The sequence below is a fragment of the Acomys minous genome, assembly GCF_964271855.1.
Source record: "Acomys minous genome assembly, chromosome: 3".
NCBI lineage: Eukaryota > Metazoa > Chordata > Mammalia > Rodentia > Muridae > Acomys > Acomys minous.
Genome location: NC_140485.1, coordinates 28,199,764 through 28,223,901, shown reverse-complemented (window position 1 = coordinate 28,223,901; position 24,138 = coordinate 28,199,764). Strand labels below are relative to the sequence as shown.

Here is a 24,138-nt window from a genome sequence, read left to right as displayed (position 1 = left end):
CATCCAAGCTTTCTGATTCACAAAAGCTTAAGGTAAGTTAAGCCTAAATTCTAACATAAAGAGAAATCTAACTTTGTGCTAGGGTGGTCACTGAGAGCAAGAAATGGAGTGAATCAGTCTATAGAGGAGTTACCTAGGAGGGAGAGAATCAGTTTATTTTGCCTAGGCTAGAGTCAACAATCCTCTGCCCTCAGCTTGCCAAGTATTAGGAACACAGGAATATGTCACTATGCGTTGAACAAATGTTTGAGACAGGGTTTCTCCGTGTAACAGCTCTGGCTGTCCTGGAACTCTGTAGTCCAGCCTGGCCTTGAACTCACAGAGATCTGCCTGCCTCTGCCTTCCAAGTGCTGCAATTCAAGGCATGCGCCACCACCACCTGGCTTGGTTTTTGTGTTTAAGATGGGGTTTCATATAGCCCAGGCTGGACTGGGATTTGCTGACCCTTATTAATACTGGGATAACAAGTGTGCCAATTCCTGCCATCCAGGGGCTTAAATGATGGCTCTGTGAATGCTAGGCATACATTTGACCAATTGAGCTACATCCCTAGTCTTGAGTGAAATAATTTTTAAAATTATGATGTTACAACTATGTCACACTCTGTACCCTGAAAATAGGAGTGTCACTTCAGCAGCAGTTCTCATCGCAATCAGCATAAATGGAGAGCACATCCAGGAGACTGGGGTCCCAAGAGAGCTAACTTGTAAACCAGCTGTCTAGTATGTTGCTTTCAAATGGACAAGAAAAAGGAACCTTGATGACTCATTGGCCTGGTTCTGCCACTGGAGTACTAAAGTGGTGTCCTGACTGCTCTCTCTGGGTTTCTACACTCCTCACTTCTCAGACTAGTCTCCAAACCAGCCAGACTAATCTTTTAATGGTATAAATCAGGGCCCTTCTCAGTCAGTAAAGGCACGGGCCACCAGACCTACAGACCTAGTACCCATGTGGCTGGCAAGTTGGCCTCTGATGCTAAAATTCCTTCTCAGAGGGCATCATAAGCAATGTCTATACCTCCTCCTAAGGTCCCAAAGACAGAGCAGAAGTTCACCAAAGTTCACTGTGAGGGACCGATTCGTTTATTGGGTTTCTTTACAGAGCAAGGTGAGGGGTAACCTACAGGGCACTCTTCTCCCCCAAAAGCAGTCTACCAGCAGGGATGGTGCTTTTTTTTTTTTTTTTTAATAGCTGCATAGATAGAGGGCACCCCTCTTTCTCCCTTTCCCTGGCCTATGTACTTTAGCTTCTCCCCAAGGTTATGTCCAGTTAGGGCAGAATTACATATAAAAGGTGGTTTAGAGTGGCTGAATACTCAGGTGCGGGTCCTACAAACTCCCCTGCCTTCCATGAGGAGGTGTGAACAGTCAGCAAGTCCAGGTGGGATGATCTGAACTCCCAGAAATGGTGGCTAATTTAAAAGGTAAGTTCAGGGGCTGGAGAGATGGCTCAGAGGTTAAGAGTACTGACTGCTCTTCCAGAGGACCTGGGGTTCAATTCCCAGCACCCACATGGCATCTCACAACTGTCTGTAATGCCAAGATCTGACACCCATAGACATACATGCAGGCAAAACACCAATGCACATAAATAAATTATTTTTAAAAAACAAACAGTCAAGTTCAACATACTGGACTTGTACTCACATTCTGTGGCAAACACACACACACACACACACACACACACACACACACACACACACAAAGAGAGAGAGAGAGAGAGAGAGAGAGAGAGAGAGAGAGAGAATTGAAAATGAAAACATATACACTGTAATCCCAGCACTCAGGGAAGCAGAGACAGTTAGATCTCTGTGAATTCAAGGCCAGCCTGTTCTACAAAGTGGGTTCAGGACAGCCAAGGCTATATAAAGAAACCCTGTCTTGAAAAACAACAACAAAAACCAAACCAAGCCGGGCGTGGTGGCTCACACCTTTAATCCCAGCACTCGGGAGGCAGAGGCAGGTGGATCACTGTGAGTTCGAGGCCAGCCTGGTCTACAAAGTGAGTCCAGGACAGTCAAGGCTATACAGAGAAACCCTGTCTTGAAAAACCAAAAAAACAAAACAAACAAACAAAAACCAAAACAAAACAAACCATATAAATCAAATAATTTTACTCTTTTCTCCAAAACTTTTCTATGGTTTCCCAATCCCTGAATAAATTCCAAAGACCACTGTGGCCTCATGTTAATGTCATGATACCGGCTCTGCACTCCACCCACCGTCACTAAGGGTGTCTGCAGACACAAGGCCTTACACTGCCCTGGTCCCTGTGTCTGCCCTGTCACACAACAGCATGGCTTTTGGGTTTTTCTTGTTTTGTTTTGATACCAGGTCTTGCAATGCAGTCCAGGCTGGCATGGGACACAAAACTCTCCTATTTAAAACTGTTTTACCCATTAGTCTACCTGCTCTATGAGGTCAGAGGTTTTGCTAGGCTTGTATATTCTGATTGCTTAGACAATGCCTGCCTTAAAAGAGGCTTACTCAGGAAATACTATGAAACAGCAATCTCTGAATGACTCCTCAGCCCTATTTTCCTCAAATATATTAGAATGTCACAAGTGATTGCTTTTGTTTATTTGTTTAGGTGTTTTTAAAGATTTATTTATTTAGTGTATGAATGCTCTATCTGCATGTACACTTGCAGGCCAGAAGAGGGCATCAGATCTCATTATAGATGGTTGTGAGCCACCATATGGTTTCTGGGAATTGAACTCAGGACCTCTGGAAGAGCAGACGGTGCTCTTAACCACTGAACCATCTCTTCAGCCCCCTGTTTGTTTGTTTTTTGAGACAAGGCTTCTCTGTGTAGCTTTGATTGTTCTGGACTCACTTTGTAGACCAGGCTAGCCTCAAACTCACTGTGATCAGCCTGCCTCTGCCTCCCCAGTGCTGTGATTAAAGGCGTGCACCACCACTGCCTGGCCAGTGATTGCTTTCTTTAAGAGTCTATAAAATAGTAACTTTCTCTTGCTACATAAACACTATTGCTCTACTTTATTCCCCCTTTTTATTTTTATTTTTTGGTTTTTTGAGACAGGGTCTCTCTATGTAGCCTTGCATGTCTTGGACTCACTTTGTAGACCAAGCTGGCCTTGAACTCACAGAGATCCACCTGCCTCTGCCTCCCAAATGCTGGGATTAAAGGCGTGTGCCACCACCACCCTACTTCCCCGTTTTAAAGAGTTTTTTTATTATTTTGTATACAATGCTCTGTCTGCATATACACCTACAGGCCAGAAGAGGGCATCAGATCACATTATATGGTTGTGATCATGCTGTGATCTCTGGGTTGTGAGCCACCATATGGTTGCTGGCAATTGAATTCAGGACTCTGGAAGAGCAGTCAGTGCTATAACCTCTGAGCCATCTCTCCAACCCCGATTTTATTCCCTTTTATTTTTCTTTGCACTTAGTGTCTTTCACCATGTCATACATTTAGGTATTTATTTCCTTTTCTATAAGATCCCAATTCCCATGAAGGAAGTGACTGTTTTATTGTTTTGTCTTGGGTTGTATGTGAATCTTTTTGTTTTGTTTTGTTATTTTTGAGACAGTGTCTTTGGCTGTCCTGGAATTCACTCTGTAGACCAGGCTGGCTTTGAACTTACAGAGATCTGCCTACCTCTGCCTCCCACCAAGTACTAGGATTACAGATGTGCAAACACCACTGCCCAGCTTGTATGTGTAAACTCTAACCCTATTGTTAATAATACAGTGGCTAACCCTACCCCCACCCCTCTCTAATCATGATGTATGAAGATTCAGAAATCTTTAGTGGACACAAATATGTCACCATCAAAAACAAACCTTGTTTCTGCTTTTGTTGTTGTGTGAGACAGGAGCTTTTTATGTGGCTGTCTTGGAACCCCCCACTGCCAGAACTGAAGTGTTCTTTAGCATCTGTATTGGTGAAGGGGTTTTGGTCCCTTCTCCTTCGAGCTGAGGTTGAGGCTTTACAGGTATAAACAGCTATTTCTTATTTGAATAAATCAGCTCCAATCAGACAGCATTTGCTCTGTACTATAAATACTGCTAGGGCGGCAGTGAAGTTCCAGGGTAGTAGAAACTTGCCAGAAAGTTAGGGGGTAAAATAAACAGCCAGGAGCCGGGGTGTGTTGTTGCACGCCTTTAATCTCAGCACTCAGGAGGCAGAGGCAGGCGGATCACTGTGAGTTCCGAAGCCAGCCTGGTCTACAAAGGGAGTCCAGGACAGCCAGAACTACAAGAGAAATACTGTCTCAACAAAACAAAACAAAACAAAACAAAAAAAACCCAACAACAACAAAAAAGAAAAACACTTCCTCATTAAACACTCCTTGGAACTACAAAACCATTTGTTTTGCATATTTCAATGTTGTTTTGAGACAGGATTTCACACTGCACTCCAGCGCTCTTAACCGCTGAGATATCTCTCTAGCCCTCCCACCTACTCCCAGTCTGATTTTAAACTCACGATAATAATATTCCGGTCTCAGCCTCCAGGATTGGCTCACTTCATTTTTTACTCTAAAATTTAGCTGCAGTTTTGACATATCAGACCACTAGGAGAAAAAAATTAGCAATTTACTTCATGAATTTCGGACTATTAACCAAAAATTTAGTCACCAAATCTTAGAACAACCGAGGTACTACTGCACGCGTGAGGGCGTCTGAGGAGGTGCGAGGGGCGGAGCAAGACTAGGTGGCCCGGCCCGCAGGACTCAGAATTGACGGATGCTCGGCGTGCCCCGCCCTTGTCGGGCAGTTGCTTGCTCTTGGACTGGAGCGTCCCGGGAAGTGAGAGGGTGGAGCGAGGCGAGGAGGCCCATCCCACCTGTCTCAGGATTGGTCGAGGCTCGGCAGGCCCCGCCCCCTCGGGCGGGCCTGGGGCTGCAGTCCTGAGGCGTGTGGGGCGGGCGGGGCAGTCTGTGGCTGTTGCAGCGCCAGTGACCCGGTCTATTCGCTGGATGCCGGCCAGGGATGCTTCCGCTGGACCGTTGTGCGGGTCTTGGGTTGTGGCGGAGGGATGGCGAATGTGCGGGTGGCCGTGAGGGTCCGGCCTCTCAGCAAGCGGTGAGTCTGGCAGGAGGGGGCGCCTGAGGCGTCAAGTGAACTGAGAAGGAGCGCGAGATCTCTGTCTTCCTTGCAGTGGACTGGAACGGAGGGGGGAAAAAATCCAGACACAAAGTGCTCCGAGGGCTCAGGGTCCCGTCTGAAGGGTGGAAGGGACAGGGCATCGCGTCCTAGGAGATAGCGGCTCCTGTGTGGCTCCAGGGGTCGCTGCCCTGTGTGCACGTCCATGGCATCCTGCTAACAGGAGTTTCTAGGAACCCTGGCTCAGGTCCCTGTGCACCTAATAGGGCCTTCCTCACGAAGCATGACGTAAGGAGGTGCAAAGGGGTGGGTAGTCGCCACTCCTCTTGGTGTTCCGGGAGTACCCACGAGAGGACTGGGGGGTGTGTGTTCATATATAAACATGGGATTGCTCTGTGAGGACATAGGAAAAAGAATTGTCAGGATATGGGAGGGAAATTGAGGCCCAAAGAGACTGATTTCATCCTGCGCTCAACAGCTGATGTGATTTAAGAACAGAAGTGTGAGCAGGGTGCACGCCTTTTATCCCAGCACTCGGGAGGCAGAGGCAGGTGGATCGCTGTGAGTTCGAGACCAGCCTGGTCTACAAAGCGAGGCCAGGACAGCCAAGGCTACACAGAGAAATCCTGTCTCGAAAAACAAAAACAAAAGAAAACAAAACAGAAAGAACAGAGCTATGACATTGGGGAAGTTACTGCAGACGTCTATTCTTGGCGCCTAGTTCCTTGTGCACATGTCTCGTTCTGTGTTTCTCAACCCTAGAGGCGTCCAGTGTGTAGCTGCATGTTCCATCCTCCTTTCCAGTCACTTGAGAAGAGTCAGAGAAGGCTTTGAGCAAGAGTTGGTGTCTGAACTGTTCAGAACCATCTTTGAGTTTTCTGACAGGTAGAGAGCTCTCTAGAGAACAGGAAGAGGAAGCAAAGTTAGGCTGTTAGTGCGTAGATGGAAGCCTTGGACACCTGTTGGATAGAAGCAGGAGCGTGACAGGTGATAAAATGGGTAGAGGGTGGTTCTAGGCCGGATCGCGTGTACTGGAATTAGTAGATTTTTTTTTTTAAGTCCAGTAATGAGGTGACTTGGTAAAGGGCGACAGAGGTCAAAAAAGGCATTGTCTCCTATGAGAGAAACGATACTGCGTGGGGTTAGGTTTGGCCTTGCGGAGGCCATTTGCTTTGAAACCATTTGGACAGTGAAACCATTTGAAACCATTTGAACAGTGAGAAAGGAGGAACAGGGAAGAAGCACCCCAAACTGCTGTGTTTTGATTGGTAAATGGTTTTTAAATATCTGGCTTTGCACCGTTGCACGTGGTGATTCAGGGCCGGGGGCTTCCCGGGAGCAGCTGCTATCCAGGAGAAGGTAGCTGCTGCCGGATGTCATTCTAAACCAACCGTTTTTAGGGTCCTTAGGGCAGCAACACTGATGCCTCACTCTTAACTTTTTAGTTCCTAGGAAACCAGCAATTTCAAATAACAGATTATTTGGATTAGATTAAGAAAATGATGCTGAAACCCCTTTGTTACTTGCAGTCATTGCTAAGAACAACGTATCTCATTCAACAAAAATGAAAAACAACCAGGAAACCTATTTACTTTTCGCTCCACTGAGGAGGCTTTCGAGTGAGTGGTAGTGTCAAGCCTCCTGATCTCAGAGTGTGAACAGATTTCTAGCAGGCTGCAGAGTCACAGTCACAGATTCAGAGGTGGCTATGTAAGTACCCAGTGTGATCTCAGCTAGGAAGTCCTGATTCTTCAGTTCCCACAGAATTCCACAGAGATAGTGGTGGTACCCACTGTTCATTGATGCTGTTTTGCATGTGGAGAATCTGCTGACTATGTAGTCTGTCCCAACGTTCAAATAAGTCATCAGCACTGAGAACTGTACTTGGGAAGGAACCCTTAAAATCAAACCTAAGCTTACATTATTTTTCCAAATGAGAACAAGATCTTGTTTAAGTTCTAAAAGCAGGATTTGATTTACTACACTGTGGGGCTCCTTCCCGAGATGCTCAGAACTGCTCCTTTGACTAGAAAAAGCCTTGAATAAAATAACAGCACAGACGTGCTTTTGACTTCCTACCCTCGACCTCAGTTCTTTCCCATAACCAGAAACTCTGTTTGTCATTATGAGGTGCTGCTGACCTTGTCTGTCCAAATGCATTCACTATTGGAGAACACACCTACCAGCTCTGTACTCTGCCCCACTGCCATGGACTTTCCACATGATTCCACATTATTAGGATTTCCCCCCACTTTTTGTTTTTTATCTATAAAATAGGGATAACTGTGTCAATTTTTTTTAACAAGACATTTTATTAGCATGCACTAGTTGTATGAAATCATGGGCTTCATTATGACATTTTCACATATCTATATAATGAGCTTTGATCATATTTCTTTTCTGTTACCTTCTCACGTCTAATCAGGTGTTAGTCAGAGGCTTTCTAGTGATGATTTTTATTCTTCTGACCTCTTTTCTATCTGTTCCCTTTTTTCTGTTTTGAGTTTTAAGAATGAATACAAATGTATGGCTGCTTGTTATATTCCCCTCCAGGACAGTGGTTTTCAAATGACAGCACATGTCAATCCGCCCGAGGAGCTGGTTCTCATCCGCTCTACTGCTCCAGACACTTGACTTAACTGAACCTTCTCCTGTCCCTCTTGACTCTGATGCAGGAGACTTAGCTCTGCTCAAAGCCTTTGACTCTGAAGACTAGATTCTGCTGATAGGCTCCAGCAGTGAGCGGTAGTTGTGGCAGCTGCAGCTTTGCCTTGCTTGGGGCCTCTGGTTAGTAGGACTGAGTTGAATCCTTTTGTAAAGCCAGCTGCTGCTCCGGACGTGGGGTGTGCCTGAGTGGTAAAGCACTTTGCCTAGATGAATGAGACCCTGGCTTCGACCCCCTTCTCTCTCTCATGTACTGTCTTCTGCAGAGTCGGCAAGAAAGTACATCAAGGGCCTAAGGAGAAAAAACAACTCAAACCTAAATAACAAAAGTGCCACTTAGCTAGCAGAGAGAATTTTTTTTTTTAATCCAGGGGTTTATTCCAATGCAACCTTAGTTGGAGGTCTTTGTTATGAAAAGGTGGCTTCAGATGTATGGGTCACCAGAATAAACTTATTAAATAAGCCTGTTAAAGTGAATGTCATCCAGACCCCAGCACTGCAAGAAAGAAGTTTAAGGTAAATGTAAAGGGTGATTAGTTGCTAGCAGTATTACCATGTAAAGACAATGTAGGAAGATTCCTTACGTACCTTGGCCTTTACTCTGACGTCAGGTGTAAAAGTGTGGCCAATGTGTCAGCAGGGAGGACGCTGGTACTCTTTATTAGAACTTTGTTCAGTTGTCCAGAGACAATGAGAAGTTATGTCATGTGCTGGGCCAAAGGTATTTTCCAAGACGTTTTATTTATTTATTTATTTTTATTTTTATTTTTTGATTTTTGTTTTTTGGTTTTTCAAGACAGGGTTTCTCTGTATAGCCTTGGCTGTCCTAGACTCACTTTGTAGACCAGACTGGCTTCGAACTCACAGAGATCCACCTGCCTCTGCCTCCTGATTGCTGGGATTAAAGGCATGTGCCACCATGTCTGGCTAATCCTAATTTTTTAAAAGATATAGTTATATATATAGTCACTGCCTGCATGTACACCTGCAGGCCAGAAGAGGTCATCAGACCTCATTATAGATGGTTGTGAGCCACCATGTGGTTGCTGGGATTTGAACCAGGACCTTCTAGAAGAGCAGCCAGTGCTCTTAACCTCTGAGCCATCTTTCCAGTCCCTCCATGCCTAATTTTTGTTTTTGTGGGGTTTTTGTTTTGTTTTTTTCAAGACAGGGTTTCTCTGTGTAGCCTTCGCTGTCCTGGACTCGCTTTGTAGACCATGCTGGCTTCCAACTCACAGCGATCTGCCTGCCTCTGCCTCTGGAGGTGCTGGGATCACAGGCATGTGCCACCATACCCAGCTCCAAGTCTTTTTTTTTTTTTTCCAGCTCCAAGTCTTAATTTTTTTTGGTGGTGGGTGGGGGGAGTTTTTGAGACAGGGTTTCTCTGTGTAGCCTTGGCTGTCCTGCGCTAGCTTTCTAGACCAGGCTGGCCTCATACTCAACAGTGATCTGCTTGCCTCTGCCTCCCGAGTGCTAGGATTAAAGGTGTGAGTCACCATGCATAGTTGGGGTAAAATAAATCTGGACTTAAGTCCCAGTTCTACTGGTCCTGGGTGGGTGACATTGGAAAAGTTACATAATTTCTCTAGGCTTTACCGTGCTACCAGCTGTATCAGGAGAGTAGGATGGCTAGGTAAATCACAGTACCCATACTAATATGGGGCTTTATACGTAGAAGAACACCAAAATAAGTGGTGGTGACGGTTAGTGATCCTACAGGCTAAGTGCACTGACCTAGGAATGTATGCCCCTTAAGGGGGTCCTTATATGTATTTAGCTATTTATGGAGATGGGCATTCCACTTACTGGGACAGGGACAGTAGTAGGGAAACTAATTCCTGTCTTGTTTTTTGTTTGTTTGCTTCGCGCGTGTGTTTTAAATGGGTGCCCTGTGTAGTGGCGCGTGCCTGTAATTCTAGCACTTGGGAACTACAGGCAGGAGCACCAGAAGCTCGAAGTCATCCTTGGCTAGAGTGTGACTATGAGGCAGCCTGGGCTACTTGAGAATCCGCCTCAGAAAACAAAACAAAAAGTGTTGCTGCTCATTTGAATTCTGTTGTCTCTTAGGGAGACCAAAGAAGGAGGAAAAATTATTGTGGAAGTTGACGACAAAGTGGCAAAAATCAGGAACGTAAAGGTAAGCCTGAAATTGTGTTTGTTTTTCTATTATTCTGGGTGTGGTGGCGCATGCCTGTAATCCTAGTACTCGGGAGGCAGAGGCAGGTGGATTGCTGTGAGTTCGAGGCCAGTCTGGTTTACAAAGCTAGTCCAGGACAGGCAAGGCTAACACAGAGAGATCCTGTCTTGAAAACAACAACAACAACAACAACAAAAACCTATTATAGTTAAAGAGGCCTCTTGGGGTGAGTCTGTTTAATATATGAGAGAGCAGACAATGTAAGAGGATCGCGGGAAAAGCTTGAACCAATCATGAAGCAAAGAAACAACAAAATAATTGTGTTTTAGAGTCCAGATGTGGTGTTTGGTCCTCGCTCTGGTAACTTATGCAGCTATTTTGAAAGCTGATTAGTAGCTGCTTTGAAACCAAACCCAGGGGATGTAACAGAGGCCGTGATTAGCTCATGCCTGGGCAATTTGTGTGCCCATATAACTCACCTGGCCCCCAGTTAAGCTTTATCCTGAGCCCCTCAACGGATAGTACTTTATCCGGGGCATTATTAGGAATTTTAGTATTTATCTGATAATGCAGGGTTTGTTTTGGCCGTAGTGTGGCCTGGATATCAGACTTCAGCCTTTAGAGCCCAGGGTGGAGTTGGTCACGAGCCTGAGCCCTGGTGCAGATTTTCTTTCACTTGGAGCACAGTTGGACAGACCCAGGGAACTTCCTTCCCTCCTCCTCACCCCGTCCTAGAGTCAACTTCCTCCACCCTCCCTCGTAGTGCGGAAGATGCTTGAGATGCGTGAGAGTTCCTTTGCGGACCTTGAGCCAGGGAGGTGACCACCAGACCACTGCGACAGCTCGCTTGTGGTGTGAGCCAGCATTCCTGGGGGAACTGAGGAGGCTGAGGGAGAGTGAGGGTCACCTAGACCCCAGGCCTCAGAGCACGCCCTCTCTCGTGTTACTTCTGTGATTATGATTTGTTTCCTCTTGTCATTAGCTCTTGTGAAAAAGAGAATAATCACTGCCAAAGTTTGACCAGGACAAAGGGCCCTTTCACTCACTGCGTCCTCTTACTTATCTCTCTTGCCAAATCACTTCAGCTGTTTTGCTGTAAGATCGCATACTTCTGGGTCTAGAGAGTAAAGCTTGGCTAAGAGCAAACTTTAAAAAACAATATTTATTATCTTATGTGTATGGGTGCTGTGCCTACATGTATGTCTGTGGGTACCACATGTGTGCCTCCTGCCTGCCCTAGGAGGCCAGAAGAAGCCATCAGATCCCCTGGGCCTGGAGTTCACAGATGGTCATGAGCTGCCATGTGCAGGACCTTTGGAAGAGCAGCCGGTGCTCTTAATTTCCGAGCCATCTCTCCAGCCCCCAGGAGCTAATGTTAGTTTGCCCTCTACACACCTCCCCAGCTGCTGACCTTCTTAAGGTCGGTTTACCTAGGAACAAGCTCTTACTTATGAGGGCCACGCTCTTCTGTGGCTTTTGAATGGCTAATGTCAGAGATGGCATTCCCTTTTCAAACTTTATTCTTGTATAAAATGTGTATTGGCGGGGATATTTCCTTTTTGTCTTTATCTGGGCATTCTTAGCTATGCACGCCTACGGATCGTGGTGGTTTTGTAGCCATTTTACACCCGTGAAGTAGGAATTGGGGGTACCCATTCTTGAGCTGCTGCTTCTCTCTGGAGAGGATGGAGGAGATCTTTGAAAGAGGCATGGTCTCTTAGGGAGATCGTTGTCACCTGAACGCCAGAGTTTACATTTAAATATTAAGCCTAGGCATTTTTGTGTGGAACGCCATTCTCCCTAGCACCCCGAACTCAGCGCAGTTCCTTGTTTTGGCCCCACCCTCCTCTGCCTTCGGCCACTGGATTATTCCTGGCTGTTCCATCTCATACTGTTCCCAAGTCACTGAGGGTACATTCCCGAAGGAGCTCACTGACAGCTCCAGACCGCTGAAACCCGCTGGACCCAGGGACTGTGCTACTCATGTCATCAGTGTCCTCTGCAGAAACACTTCAGGAAGAAATGAGTGACGGAGATGTCCTTTCGCAGAGGCGTTCTCTCCTGATCTGTCCTCTAGCTCATGTGTTTGTCAGCAGGCACAGGCTTCTGTCCTAGGCATCTTTAGTTCTCGGGGTCATTATTCCTAGTGAGATAGAGACAGGTGTTTCCTCTCTTCTTCTGAGGTTAGTCCAGGTCTCTGTGATTACAGGAGAACATCACCAAGAGCCACTGCCCAGATTCCAATGATACAACAGGGAAAACACTGGGTTCTGTATTTCGTTTTAGGTGGACAGTCGACCAGAGAGCTTTGGAGACACCCGGGAGAAGGTTGTGGCATTTGGCTTTGACTACTGCTATTGGTCGGTCGACCCGGAGGACCCTCAGTACGCCTCTCAGGAAGTGGTAATGTCATCTTCCCTCCATTCGCCTTCTTATAGATGTTCTCTGTAGATTTACTTTTTAAGATGATTGTGGCAGTTGCAGGCTGGAAGTAATCTAGTTAGTACTTTAAATTTTGAAAAAAAAAATCTCAGTGCAAACTGGCTCTCAAGAGGAAAACACTAATGCATTGTGGACCATTTAAAGTTATTGCCAGCCAGGTGTGGTGGCGCTTGCCTTTAATCCCAGCACCTGGGAGGCAGGTGGATCTCTGTGAGGTCTACAAAGCAAGTCCAGGACAGTCAAGGCTACACAGAGAAACCCTGTCTCAAAACAAACAAACAAACAAACAAACAAACAAATAATCCAAAAAACAAAGTTATTTCCATGATAGCATTGTCTCCTTGGTTTTTATAACTGGATACTGAGATAAATTAGCATGGAATCTGGGTGATGGCTGCCTTTTATGTTAGTTAGAAATGGTAGTCAGTGGCATCAGTTTTTCAAAAAATGACTCAGAGGTGGGAAAAGACTCCTTGGTGAGGGCATGAGAGCTTGGCTAGTGTCCGTTTCCAACTTTGGCCTCAGTGTGATTCGTGTGGGGGTTAGTGCAGACCGTCATCTGCTGTTGAAATGGGTCAGCAGGGCTCACCTCAAACAGGGCCTTGCATTGTGTGCAGCAGGTCTGAGGAATCCCAGCAGCTAATGTGTGTGTTTGTGCTCGTATGCAGAATGTGAAAGGGATAGATAGCTAGTCAGCCAGATGGCAAGAGTGTGTAAGAGGTGACTTCCAATGAGGACTAAGGCTTTGCTGGCTGAAGGTGTTACTGGTCATCTTTTCTATGCCTTGTAGGTCTATCTGTTTCTTTCTCAAGTTGCCAAGGCAACTAGAGGTCTGGCCAGTGCATCTTTATGGTGTCTTTGTTTCTGGGAAGCAGTAGCATAGCATTGTATTGGTTGAGCACTGTAGAAGGTTATACTTTCAGTCCCTATAATGGCAGCAAATCTTGCTAGACCACAGAAACTCTCACACTGCAGTTAGTAGGGTATTTTGTGACAGTCTAACCCTAGAGGAAAAAACCACACACACACATACATACACACACACACACACACACACACACACACACCCACACACACACACACACACACACACCAGACATGGTGGCACATATCTATGCAAACGTGTATGGTGAATCTGTGAATATAAATTACCCTTTTCAGAGTTATGGATTGAAAAATAAGACCTTATTTTTATTTTTAATTATTTGTATAGTGTGTGCCTGAGTGTGGGTTTGTACATACGAGTGCAGCTGTAGCTGTAGTTACAAGCAGCTGTAAGCCTTTGGACATGGATGCTGGGGTTTAAACTCAAGTCCCCTATAAGAGCAGTTTGTGTTCTTAACCTCTAAGCCTAAAGGCGTGTGCCACCATGCCTGGCTGGACTCGCTTTGTAGACCAGGCATTATAATCCCAGCATTAGGTAGGCAGATGCAAGGACCTATGAGTTCCAGGCCAGCCTGGTGTGTACGGTGAGTTCCAGGCCAGCCAGGGCTACATGAGACCCTGTCTCAAAGAAAGGAAGGAAAGAAGGAAGAAGAGAAAAGAATACGGTGGTGGGGGATGAGTTCTGATGAACAGGGAAAGTGAAGGGATCGCACACCCGTCTTTATTCCGTACTGGTGTTACAAGCTTCCTATTGTTTTTAATTTGTAAGATTACATTTATTTGTGGAGAAGGTGTGTGTGCGTGCTCTAAGGATGTCAAAGAACAACTTTTAGGAGTCTTTACTCCTTCCACCATGTGGGTCCTAGGGATCAAACTCAGGCCGACAGGCTTGGTAGCAAAAGACTTTACTCACTGAGCCAACTCCACAGCCCTAAGGCAGATTCTTTTTTTTTTCCCCCCCTTTACCAAAACAGGGTGTCTCTGTGTAGCCTTGGCTGTCCTGCACTCACTTTGTAGACCAGGCTGAGAGAGGCTCACAGCGATCTGATCTGCCTGCCTCTGCTCCCCAGTGCTAGGATTAAAAGGCAGCACCACCACCGCCTGGCTTCTAAGGCAGATTCTTAAGGAAGTTCTTTGTTGATCTAAATTGTATTTATACCCTTTTAAAAATATTTGGAATTTCAGCCAAAACTTTTCTTCAAAATTGATCTATTTTTCCTGGTATGAATCTATACTAATGCTAATCTGTTTCTGCTCTGAAATTAGACCCAGATGTGAATTAAAGCGGAGATATTAGTTTGCTGTCTTACTTTGGAAAAGCTACTTAACCTTTCTGTGTCCTATTTTTACTAGTTACATGTATGTGTATGTGTGTATTGTTACCATTTTTGTGGTAGTGTATATCTCAGAGTTATTTTTTTTAATATTTTTATTTAGTTTTAATTTATGTGCATTGGTGTGAGGGTGTCAGATCTTGGAATTACAGACAGTTGTGAGCTGCCATGTGGGTGCTGGGAATTGAACTCAGGACCTTTGGAAGAGCAGGCAGTGCTCTTAACCACTGAGCCATCTCTCCAGCCCCATATCTCAGAGTTATATGATGAAGGACTTGTTAAAGAAATTGTGTTAAATGCCCACCTAGTAAGTGTTAGGTCCTCCTGCAGGGCCTAACATCAGGCAGAAATGAGAGGTTTTATGTGGTGTGGCTAAAATCCTGTTGTGCTGAGCGACTGTTCTTTTACAGCACATGAGAAGCCAGTGCACATTTTTTTCTACCCCTTCTTTGAGGCTGGGTATTCCTCCTGGGACCAGCATGCTCCACTTGGAAATCTCAGCTAACTTCCTCCTGGTGATGAGCAAGTGTTGGGGCGGGAGTTCTCTGCTCACACACATTGTATTTGCCCTATTGTATGTTTGTAAAATTTTCCATGAGGAATTTAGCTCAGCTCTACCCAGGAACGTAGTGGCTGTTCACAACAAACCACACTGAGTCGACAAAAAGCATGCCCTGCCTTTTTCAAAGCAATCGCCTCTACTCTCCTGGGAATCTTCATCCTAAAATAGTTTATTTCGCTAAAACACATTACCCAAACATTTGTAACTTTTCCAGATTTGAAAATCCTGTGGGTGAGGACTTTTCTCTCTACAACCACCGAATCTAGAACTAAAATTACAGCAGTAAACCAATGTGGTTGCTGGTGTTTTTGTATTTCTTTGATCTTTGTATACACTGAATACCGAACACCACACAACAAAACAGAGTATGGCACTGCAAGCCTTTCAAAAGGAGCGAGAGAGGAAAGAAAACAGAGGGAAGGGAGAGGAAGGGAGGAGGGCAGGAGAAAAGGAAGGGAAAAAAAAAGAGATATTAGATTCCCACCACTTTGGGACTTTACTCTGAAAATGTCAGAAACCTCCAGCAGCTTGGGAGAGGAGCCATACTTTCCCTAGAACATGACGGTAGGCGAGGGACGCGGTGAAGGAGCCGCTAGAGTGGCCACTCCATTGAGTAGACTTTATTGTGGATAAGAAAGAGAACACACTCAGGACTTTATCCGCTCCCCAGAGGTCCTGACCCTGCTGGGTAGCTGAGATGACCTTGACTTCCGGTCTTCTGCTCTCACCTCTGGAGTGTGAACTTTTTTTTTTTTTTTTTTTTTTTGGTTTTTTTAAGACAGAGTTTCCCTGTGTAGCCCTGGCTGTCCTGGACTTACTTGTAGACCAGGCTGGTCTCGAACTCACAGAGATCTGCCTCCCAAGTGCTGGGATTAAAGGTGAGCACCACCACACACAAAAAAAGCAGACTCTTTGTTTTGTTTTGTTTTTTGTTTTTTCTCTCTGTGTAGCCTTGGCTGTCCTGGACTCACTTTGTAGACCAGGTTGGCCTCAAACTCACAGCGATCCTCCTGCCTCTGCCTCCCAAGTGCTGGGATTAAAGGTGTGTGTCACTACACCCAGCAAAAGCAGACTCTTAAAAAAAAAAGCGTTGAGCATTCAGAACTGATCCTACTACTTTTCTTAAGTGCCAGGCTCACAAGTTCTGCACAGAGCTACATCCCCAGCCTCACCTTCTTGAATCTTGTTGTCCATTATAAGACATCATCCCAGCTGTTTTGGTTATAGAAGCACAGACGTCAGAGTTTCTCTGCACCCCCTTTTCTGGCTCACATATGTGCCGGGGGAGCACAGCCATGTGTGGGTGTCAGAGCATTTTTCTCATGAATATTTGCAGAGCTATGTACATTCCATCCCTTGTGTTGCTTCTCTCCATTCAAGATGGAGACCGAAGTAGAAGGGAGAGAAGTTTATAAGAAAAGGCCTTTCTGTGCAGCAATTGGGCGGGGCTTTGCATGCCTGAGCAGGAGGGAGCAATGCACGCACAAGCGGTTGAGCGGTTCGTTGCCGTTTGTCCCATGTGCCAGCAGCACAGCTGCTGGGCTCCGTGAGCATGGCCTTGTGCTGGATTTGGAAGGGATAAGGTCATTCTTTTGGCTTTGTCTAACTTGTTTTCCCCTTCTCTCTAAACTTAGCTGTGACTCTTAGAAGATTAGCTTTTAGATTCATAGAAACATCTGCAGAACAGAGTTTCCTGACACTAGAGGTTGCTGCTGGTGCCAAATTACTATATAAAAATAGGCAGGGAAACTGGAGAATTCTTTTAAAATGCAAAGAGTAGTTTGAAGCAATTTTTTTTTTCTGTTTTTCTCCTAAGTGAGTCAAGGGTAATAGAAATTCCTGGTAATACCTGGAGCCCTGGAAGTTTAGGCTGAACCGAGGGTGTCTGTGAGGGAGGAATACTTACTTGATAGACGGGTTTTGAGACGGTTGTCCTTGACAGTACCCAGGCCATCTCTCTTGCATCTGCAATGCTGAGAACCCAGGCTCTCACCCTGCTCTTCACACTTGGGCTTGTCCTGAGGGCCAATGGGATTGTCATTTGATTAAAGAGGAAACACTCCGTGATGGTGATGACTGCTTAGAAGGCTCTTTGTGGAAAAGTGATTTGGAAAATCATCTATACAAGAGTAGAAAGTAGCTCTTAAAACAACAACAGCAACAAAAACCAAAACAAGCAAACAAAACCCTGTAACTCAGGTCTGGAGGAAAGGTTCAGCCGTTATTCCCAGCACCCACATGGCAGTTCACAGCTGTCTGTAACTCCTGTTCTAGGGGGATCTGATACCCTCACACAGACATACATGCAGGCAAAATACCAAAGTACATAAAAGAAAATAAATAAATTATAAAAAGTAAGGTGGGTAGTGGTGGTGTGGGCCTTTAATCCCAGTACTTGGGAGGCAGAGGCAGGTGTGTCTTTATAAGTTTAAGGTCTATAAGTTCCAGGACAGCCAAGGCTACCCAGAAAAACCAAATGAAACCAACCAACAAAAGACAAAAAACAAACAAAACAAAACAAAAAACAAAACAGGGACTGGAGAGATGGCTCAGAGGTTAAGAGCACTGTCTGCTCTTCCAGAGGTCCTGAGTTCAATTCCCAGAAACCACATGGTGGCTCACAACCATCTATAACGTGATCTGATGCCCTCTTCTGGTGTGTAGGCATTCATGCAGACAGAATACTATATACATAATAAATAAATCTTTAAAAAACAAACAAACAACCCCCCAAACCCTTTTTTATTTATATGTGCATGCCACTGAGTTCATGTGGAGCCAGAGGACAACTTGGCAGAGTCAGATTTTTCCTTCTACCTTTATCTGGGTATTGTGCAATGGACTGAGGTGGCTAGGCTGGTGTGGCAAGAGCCCTTTTGTCTGGCTGGCCCCAAAAGTAGCCTTTTAAATAAAGTATCTATATACCAATCACAGTAGACAGTTGCATCCAGGCTGACTTCCCCAGTAGAAGCCTCTTGCTCAACCTTCCCAGGTATAAATCTTCTTCTCCCTTCTCACTTGTGGAGCAAGCCTGGTCCAAGTCATCACTGTTTCAATAGTCTTCTGTTTAGAGAGCCAGCCCAGCTGATCAACAAAAGGCCCCTTCTTTTTGGGGAGTTGGGAAAGACGTCATTACTTAGCATAGGCGGGCCTTGAACTTTCTGTATTCCTGCTTTGGTGCTGGAGTTATAGGCACACACCAGCACACCTAGCATGAAGGGTTCCTAAGAGCAGTGTTCAGTAAAAGTATGGAAAAAGAAATGGGATTGATTTTTCTCTCTTCTATGATCAGCAAAAAATAAAAACAAGATTAAACAAGAATATGAAAGTGGAAAAGGGAGCCAGGTTGTGGTGGTGCACACCTTTAATCCCAGCATTCAGGAGTCAGAGGCAGGCAGATCTCTGTGAGTTCAAGGCTAGCCTGGTCTACAAAGTGAGTCCAGGACAGCCAAGGCTACACAGAGAAACCCCTGTCTTGAAAAAACAAATAACAAAAAAAAAAAAAAAAGAAAGGCACATGTTCAAAGGTCTTGAGCTTGATGGGGGGATTGAGGTGGTAGATGTTATCATGATACATTGTGTGTGTGTGTGTGTGTGTGTGTGTGTGTATATATATATATATATATATATATGTCAAACAATAAATATAAAGTATTCTCTTTTTTTTTTTTTTTTTTTTTTTTTTTTTGGTTTTTCGAGACAGGGTTTCTCTGTGTAGCCCTGGCTGTCCTGGACTCGCTTTGTAGACCAGGCTGGCCTCGAACTCACATTGATCCACCTGTCTCTGCCTCCCGAGTGCTGGGATTAAAGGTGTGCGCCACCCCCGCCCAGCTAGTATTCTTAAACAAAACAAAATTATTTTTTAAAAAGATCTTATTTCACCGCAGTCTAGCTATGAGCCAGTATTTTGGGGGCCACTTACAGGAATACAGATGCTTTAAAAGCAGCTGTATTATCTGAAAGCCCATTACAGCATAGAAGACTCAAGAAAGCTGCATCAGTCCTCTGTGTACGGTGCTTACAGGCTCTCAGAATGGCCCAGTGTTTGACACAGCCATCTCCCTAGCCTTTACACACACACACACACACAGACACACACACACACACCCTGAAACAAAAACCCACCACCACCACCAACAAAAACCAAAAAAACTTTGTAGAGTTAGCTTTTTCCTTTTACCTTTATACAGGTATTATGTGTTGAACGTGTGTGTGTGTGCGGTGTATATATATGCAATAAAAATGCACTATTTTTATTTTGACTACTTTAGTTTATTCATTTTTGTGTTTTCATTGACTCTTTATTATTTTTATTTTTTTGTTTTTCCAGACAGGGTTTCTGTGTGTAGCCTTGGCTGTCCTGGACTCACTTTGTAGACCAGGCTGGCCTCGAATTTACAGAGATCCACCTGTTTCTGCCTCCTGAGTGCTGGAATTAAAGGTGTGTTCCATCATGCCCAGCATGTGAGTCCAAGGCCAGCCTGGTTTACAAAGTGAGTCTAAGACAGCCAAGGCTACAAAGAGAAACCTGTCTCAAAAAAAAAAAAAAAAAAAAAAAAAAAAAAAAAAAAGAAAGAAAGAAAGAAAGAAAGAAAGAAAAGAAAGAAAAGAAAAAAAAAACCCATAATTTTTAACTTTTAGTAAAAAGAGCATTTTAATTGTGAGCAGATCCACAGAGAGGAAAGAGAAAGGATTTGATTTTATCTCTGTTTTGTTTGCTCTTATTTGGTTCACCTTCTTTTCTCAAACATCCCCTTAAATGTGCATCACATTTGATGTTTCTTTTTTGGAGGTGACAGATATTCACAATGTGGTAAATATTACGTATTTTTGCTTGTATATGTATGTAATGTGCATGCACTGTATGCATGTGTGGGCGAGCAGACATGTTTATATGTTTACATGTGTGTGTTTATGTGTGCATTGGATGTATATGTATGAAGTTGACTCAGGTACCTTGCGCAATTGTTCTCCACTCTGTTTTTTTGGGGTAGGGTCTCTTCTGAGCCCAGGTCCACCAAATCTGCCTAGTCCACCTACATCACTTGCCCTAGGGACTCTCCCACTTCTGCTTCTCAAATGCTGGAATTACAGGTGGTGCGTATGCCCATCCAACTTTTTTTTTTAAGACTTATTTCTTTATTATGTACAGTGTTCTGCCTGCATGTACACCTGCACTCCAGAAGAGGGCACCAGATCTCATTATAGATGGCTGTGCGCCACCATGTGGTTGCTGGGAATTGAACTCAGAACCTCTGGAAGAACAGCTAGTGCTCTTAACCTCTGAACCATCTCTCCAGTCCTGCCCATCCAACTTTTTAATTAAAAAGAAGTTTTTTAGACAAAGGTGCTGGCACTACAGATTGTGTGCCTCACACTTGCATGGCCAGTGCTCTCTCTATTGAGCTATTCTCCTCAGTCCCACAATGTAGAAAACAGCACATTTTAACCAAGCATTTGATGAAATTTCAAGAGACAAGTGTACTGGGTGTGGTAGTGCCTGCCTTTAATTCCAGCATTAGGAAGGCAGAGGTGGATGGATCTCTGTGAGGCCAGCCTGGTCTATCTTATTATGTTATCGCTATGTTATTATAACAGAGTTTTTTCCAGGACAGCCAAAGCCTATCTCAAGAAACCAGGGGGGGGGGCAGGTATATTTTTATTCTGAGTGATAGCAAGAAAGAGTATAAAAGTCAACTTAAAAAAAAATAAAGAAAAAAATCTATTTTGTTTATATTATAAAAGATGGGGTGGAAAGAGTGTAAGAGTGGGAGGAGATGAGGGATGTGCTACGATGCTGACATCCAGGCATGGCCTGGCCATTGCACTCTTTTTTGTTTTGTTTTTCTAAACAGGCTTTCTCTGTGTAATAACCCTAGCCTGTGTAGTAGTCCTGGACTCACTCTGTAGACCAGGCTGGCCTCAAAGTCACAGAGATCCGCCTGCCTCTGCCTCCCCAGTGCTGGGAGCTACTGCACTCTTAAACTCATCATAGCTGAGATTGTTTGGACAAATGCCGCATCATGGGGGCTGGAGAGATGGCTCAGCGGTTAAGAGCACTGGCTGCTCTTCCAGAGGTCCTGAGTTCAATTCCCAGCAACCACATGGTGGCTCATAACCATCTACAATGTGATCTCATGCCCTCCTCTGGCTGCAGGTGTACATGCAGGCAGAGCACTGTATACATAATAATAAATAAATAAATATTAAAAAAAAAAGCTGGATCATTTTGAGCCCGCCAGAACTGTGTGTGGAAGGGGCTCATGGGGCCCCGCCCTTACTTGAGGACTCATAAGCAGTTAGCAATGGTAGAGGGGGGGAGCGGCGTTGTCTTCCATGGTGCATGTTTCTGTAATCCCTTGAAAGAGAAACAGAAAAGCAGAGGAAAAGGCCTGAAAGTAGAAGGAGAGCTAGTTAGAGGAAGTGGAAGGGAGTTGGTATGAGGGGAAGAAGACGGGTGAATATAATTTAAATATATTAGGTACCCATATGACTATTTCATAATGAGGCCCATTATGTATAGTTAATATATGCTAATGAAAACATTTAAAAATCTGATTCACAATATGATTGCTCTCTTTGTGATGAGATCTAAATCTAAAGATTCTCTTCCCAAAAATGAGACATTCTTGCCTGAGACTTGAAATCCCTCTCTCTCTCTCTCTCTCTCTCTCTCTCTCTCTCTCTCTCTCTTAGATTTCCATAAAGATCAGTGACTTCTCAGAGTATCATGTGACTCATTAATTTAACTTAGAGGTCCCTCTTGAGTTTCATTCCATCCTGTTTTTAACCAGGGATCCATGGACAGCATGAGGTCTATGATGCCTATGTGTTACCTTAGTGAAAATACTGTGAAGTGTGTGTGTGTGTGTGTGTGTGTAGCTCTTTTTTGTAACCCAGTTGTGAAGTTTTTGAATGTGTACTTTGTAGATGTCAGCATCGTGTCAACAAATGCCAAGAAGTATTCTTTGTACACCATAAGTCCCGTAACACAGTAGGTGTATGGGTCATCTGGCCAAGGCTGGCTGCAGTCTATTATGTGTGGGCTTCTTAGGGCCCTGGTTCAGTTGTTTACAAGTCAGTAGAAATCTCTCTTCTTGCTGTGTGAAAGGCATAGTGGACAGTATTTTTCAACGACGATGAAGCAGGGAAGTATGGGCTATTTATATCCCCTCTTTCCTCAAGACTGAATGCAATAAAAGCCTGGACTCCAATAGTGACCATGTATCCAGGCATCAGTCTGGAGGGATGACACAGGATCTCACTATGTAGCCCTTGCTGACCTGGAACTCAATGTGCAATCTAGCCTGGCCTTGAACTCTTAGAGATCCACCTGCCCCTGCTTCCCCAGAGCTGGAACTAAAGGCACATGCCACCATACCCAGCATGGATTTTGAAGCCGTGAAAGGTGCAAGCCTGTGGAGATGTTCTAGGCAGAAGTGGAAGTGAACCCTAAAACTTTTCAGTTCATGCGCAGTCCCTTAAGTAACTGTTCCTCAGAGGCAGAAGAAGCCAGCTGAAGTATGCGCTCAAAGGCATCTGTCTTATGCATCTCCTAGAAGCAGTAGATTATCCCTTTGTCACTCATTTCATCGTTCAACTCCTGTTTCTGAAGTTAGGCATTTAGGAACAAGACAGGTGCTTTCTAGGTGTACGCACTGAGTTGACGCTGGAGGACGATTATTCAGTTTCCATGTAATTGGGAGAGGCAGCGGCTCTGTTGAGATGGAATAGAAACCCTTAATTGCTCTCTCTGTTTTTCCTCTCCTGCTAAACTGGTCCCATCTTGTTTGTTGTGGTGTGGTGATGGTAAGCACAGACACCTCATGGCTTCAGGCTGGTATGGTTTTCCTTCTGTCCCACATCAGAGATTTTTAAGAAAGTAAACAACTTTTTCCTTCTCTTGAAGCATATGGAAACATTCCATGGAATTTAGTGATTTAGCTTCTGAGTTTGGAAAAGTCAAAGTTAATTTTGGAAATGTTTCTCTAACCAATTTGCTTCCATAGGGAGAAAATAGCAGTTTTTGTTTGTTTTGTTTTGTTGGGGTTTTTTTTTGAGACAGCGTCTCACGTAGTTCACACTGGCCTCTACCTTATTATGTAGACAAGCCTGGTGTTCAGTCAATCCTCCTACATTTCAAGTGCTAGAATTATAAGCCATCATGCCTGGCCTCTTAAAATGATGAGGCAGAGTCCAGGAAGTAGCCTAGGCTGGCCTCACACTTGTCCCAGCCTCTGCCATCCTCATCCTAGGATTACAAGTGTGTGCCACCCCACGGCTTAACTATCGCCTTTTGAGGGCATCTCCGTTCTAGGTGCTGAACTGCATTTGAGTTCTGTTATCTCATTTGTTCTCCAGACAGCAGCACAGCAACCCTGGAAGGTGAGTTAGCAATGCCTCTGTTTACAGATGTCCCTGCTCACACTACTGAGGGGTGAAGCTAGATTTAAACCCAGCTCTGCTGCCTCCAAAGCCTTGATTCTTATACTAAGTTCTGCTAACTGATGTATGAACTTGCCCCATCACCTGACTATGTGCTACCCTCTGATACTTGAAGTGTGATACAAATTAGCTGACAATTAGAAGAGACTGGACTGTTAGGCCTTACAGTAGTGTAGAAAGGACCAACGGTTATGAATGAAGGCCATGTTACCTCAGGCCTTCTTTGTGACTCCTCTCTTTCTGAGAAATGGGGAGTTTTATATATAAGAATAAGATAATGCTAGATACAAGGTACCAGATATTATGTTATACGGAGTTTATTAAATACGTGTAGCGGGGAGAAGGAAAAAGGGAAGGGGTACCCCAGAGAGAGACAGAGAGGGGAGAGAGAGGAAGAGAAGAGAGAGAGGAAGAGAGAGGAAGGAGAGAGAGAGTAGAGGGTTAAGAGAGATGGCCACGTGGATGGTTTGTCTTTTTATATGGCCCTGAGCAGGGCCATGCCCCTGCGGCAGATAAGCAGTGACATCATAGGTAGGCGACTGAAGCAGAATCCTTACAGGGAGCACCACCTAATTTTAGTTCTGTAGCCCA

General features: G+C 44.7%; 1 protein-coding gene across 4 annotated transcripts in view; it reads left to right on the top strand.

Annotated features, from left to right (window-relative positions):
* Window positions 1-4,920: 4,920 nt before the first annotated feature.
* STARD9 (StAR related lipid transfer domain containing 9) overlaps window positions 4,921-24,138 on the top strand; it is a 90,178-nt gene continuing 70,960 nt past the window's right edge. For 3 of the 4 annotated variants that reach the window (XM_084776285.1, XM_084776288.1, XM_084776284.1), the window contains exons 1-3: window positions 4,921-5,057; window positions 9,810-9,879; window positions 12,166-12,282. In XM_084776285.1, coding sequence (XP_084632411.1) covers window positions 5,011-5,057; window positions 9,810-9,879; window positions 12,166-12,282 — 234 coding nt within the window. In that variant the 5' untranslated portion in view covers window positions 4,921-5,010. Of the gene's footprint in view, window positions 5,058-9,809; window positions 9,880-12,165; window positions 12,283-24,138 lie in introns of those variants that run through there. The other variant, XM_084776286.1, reaches the window with a different exon arrangement.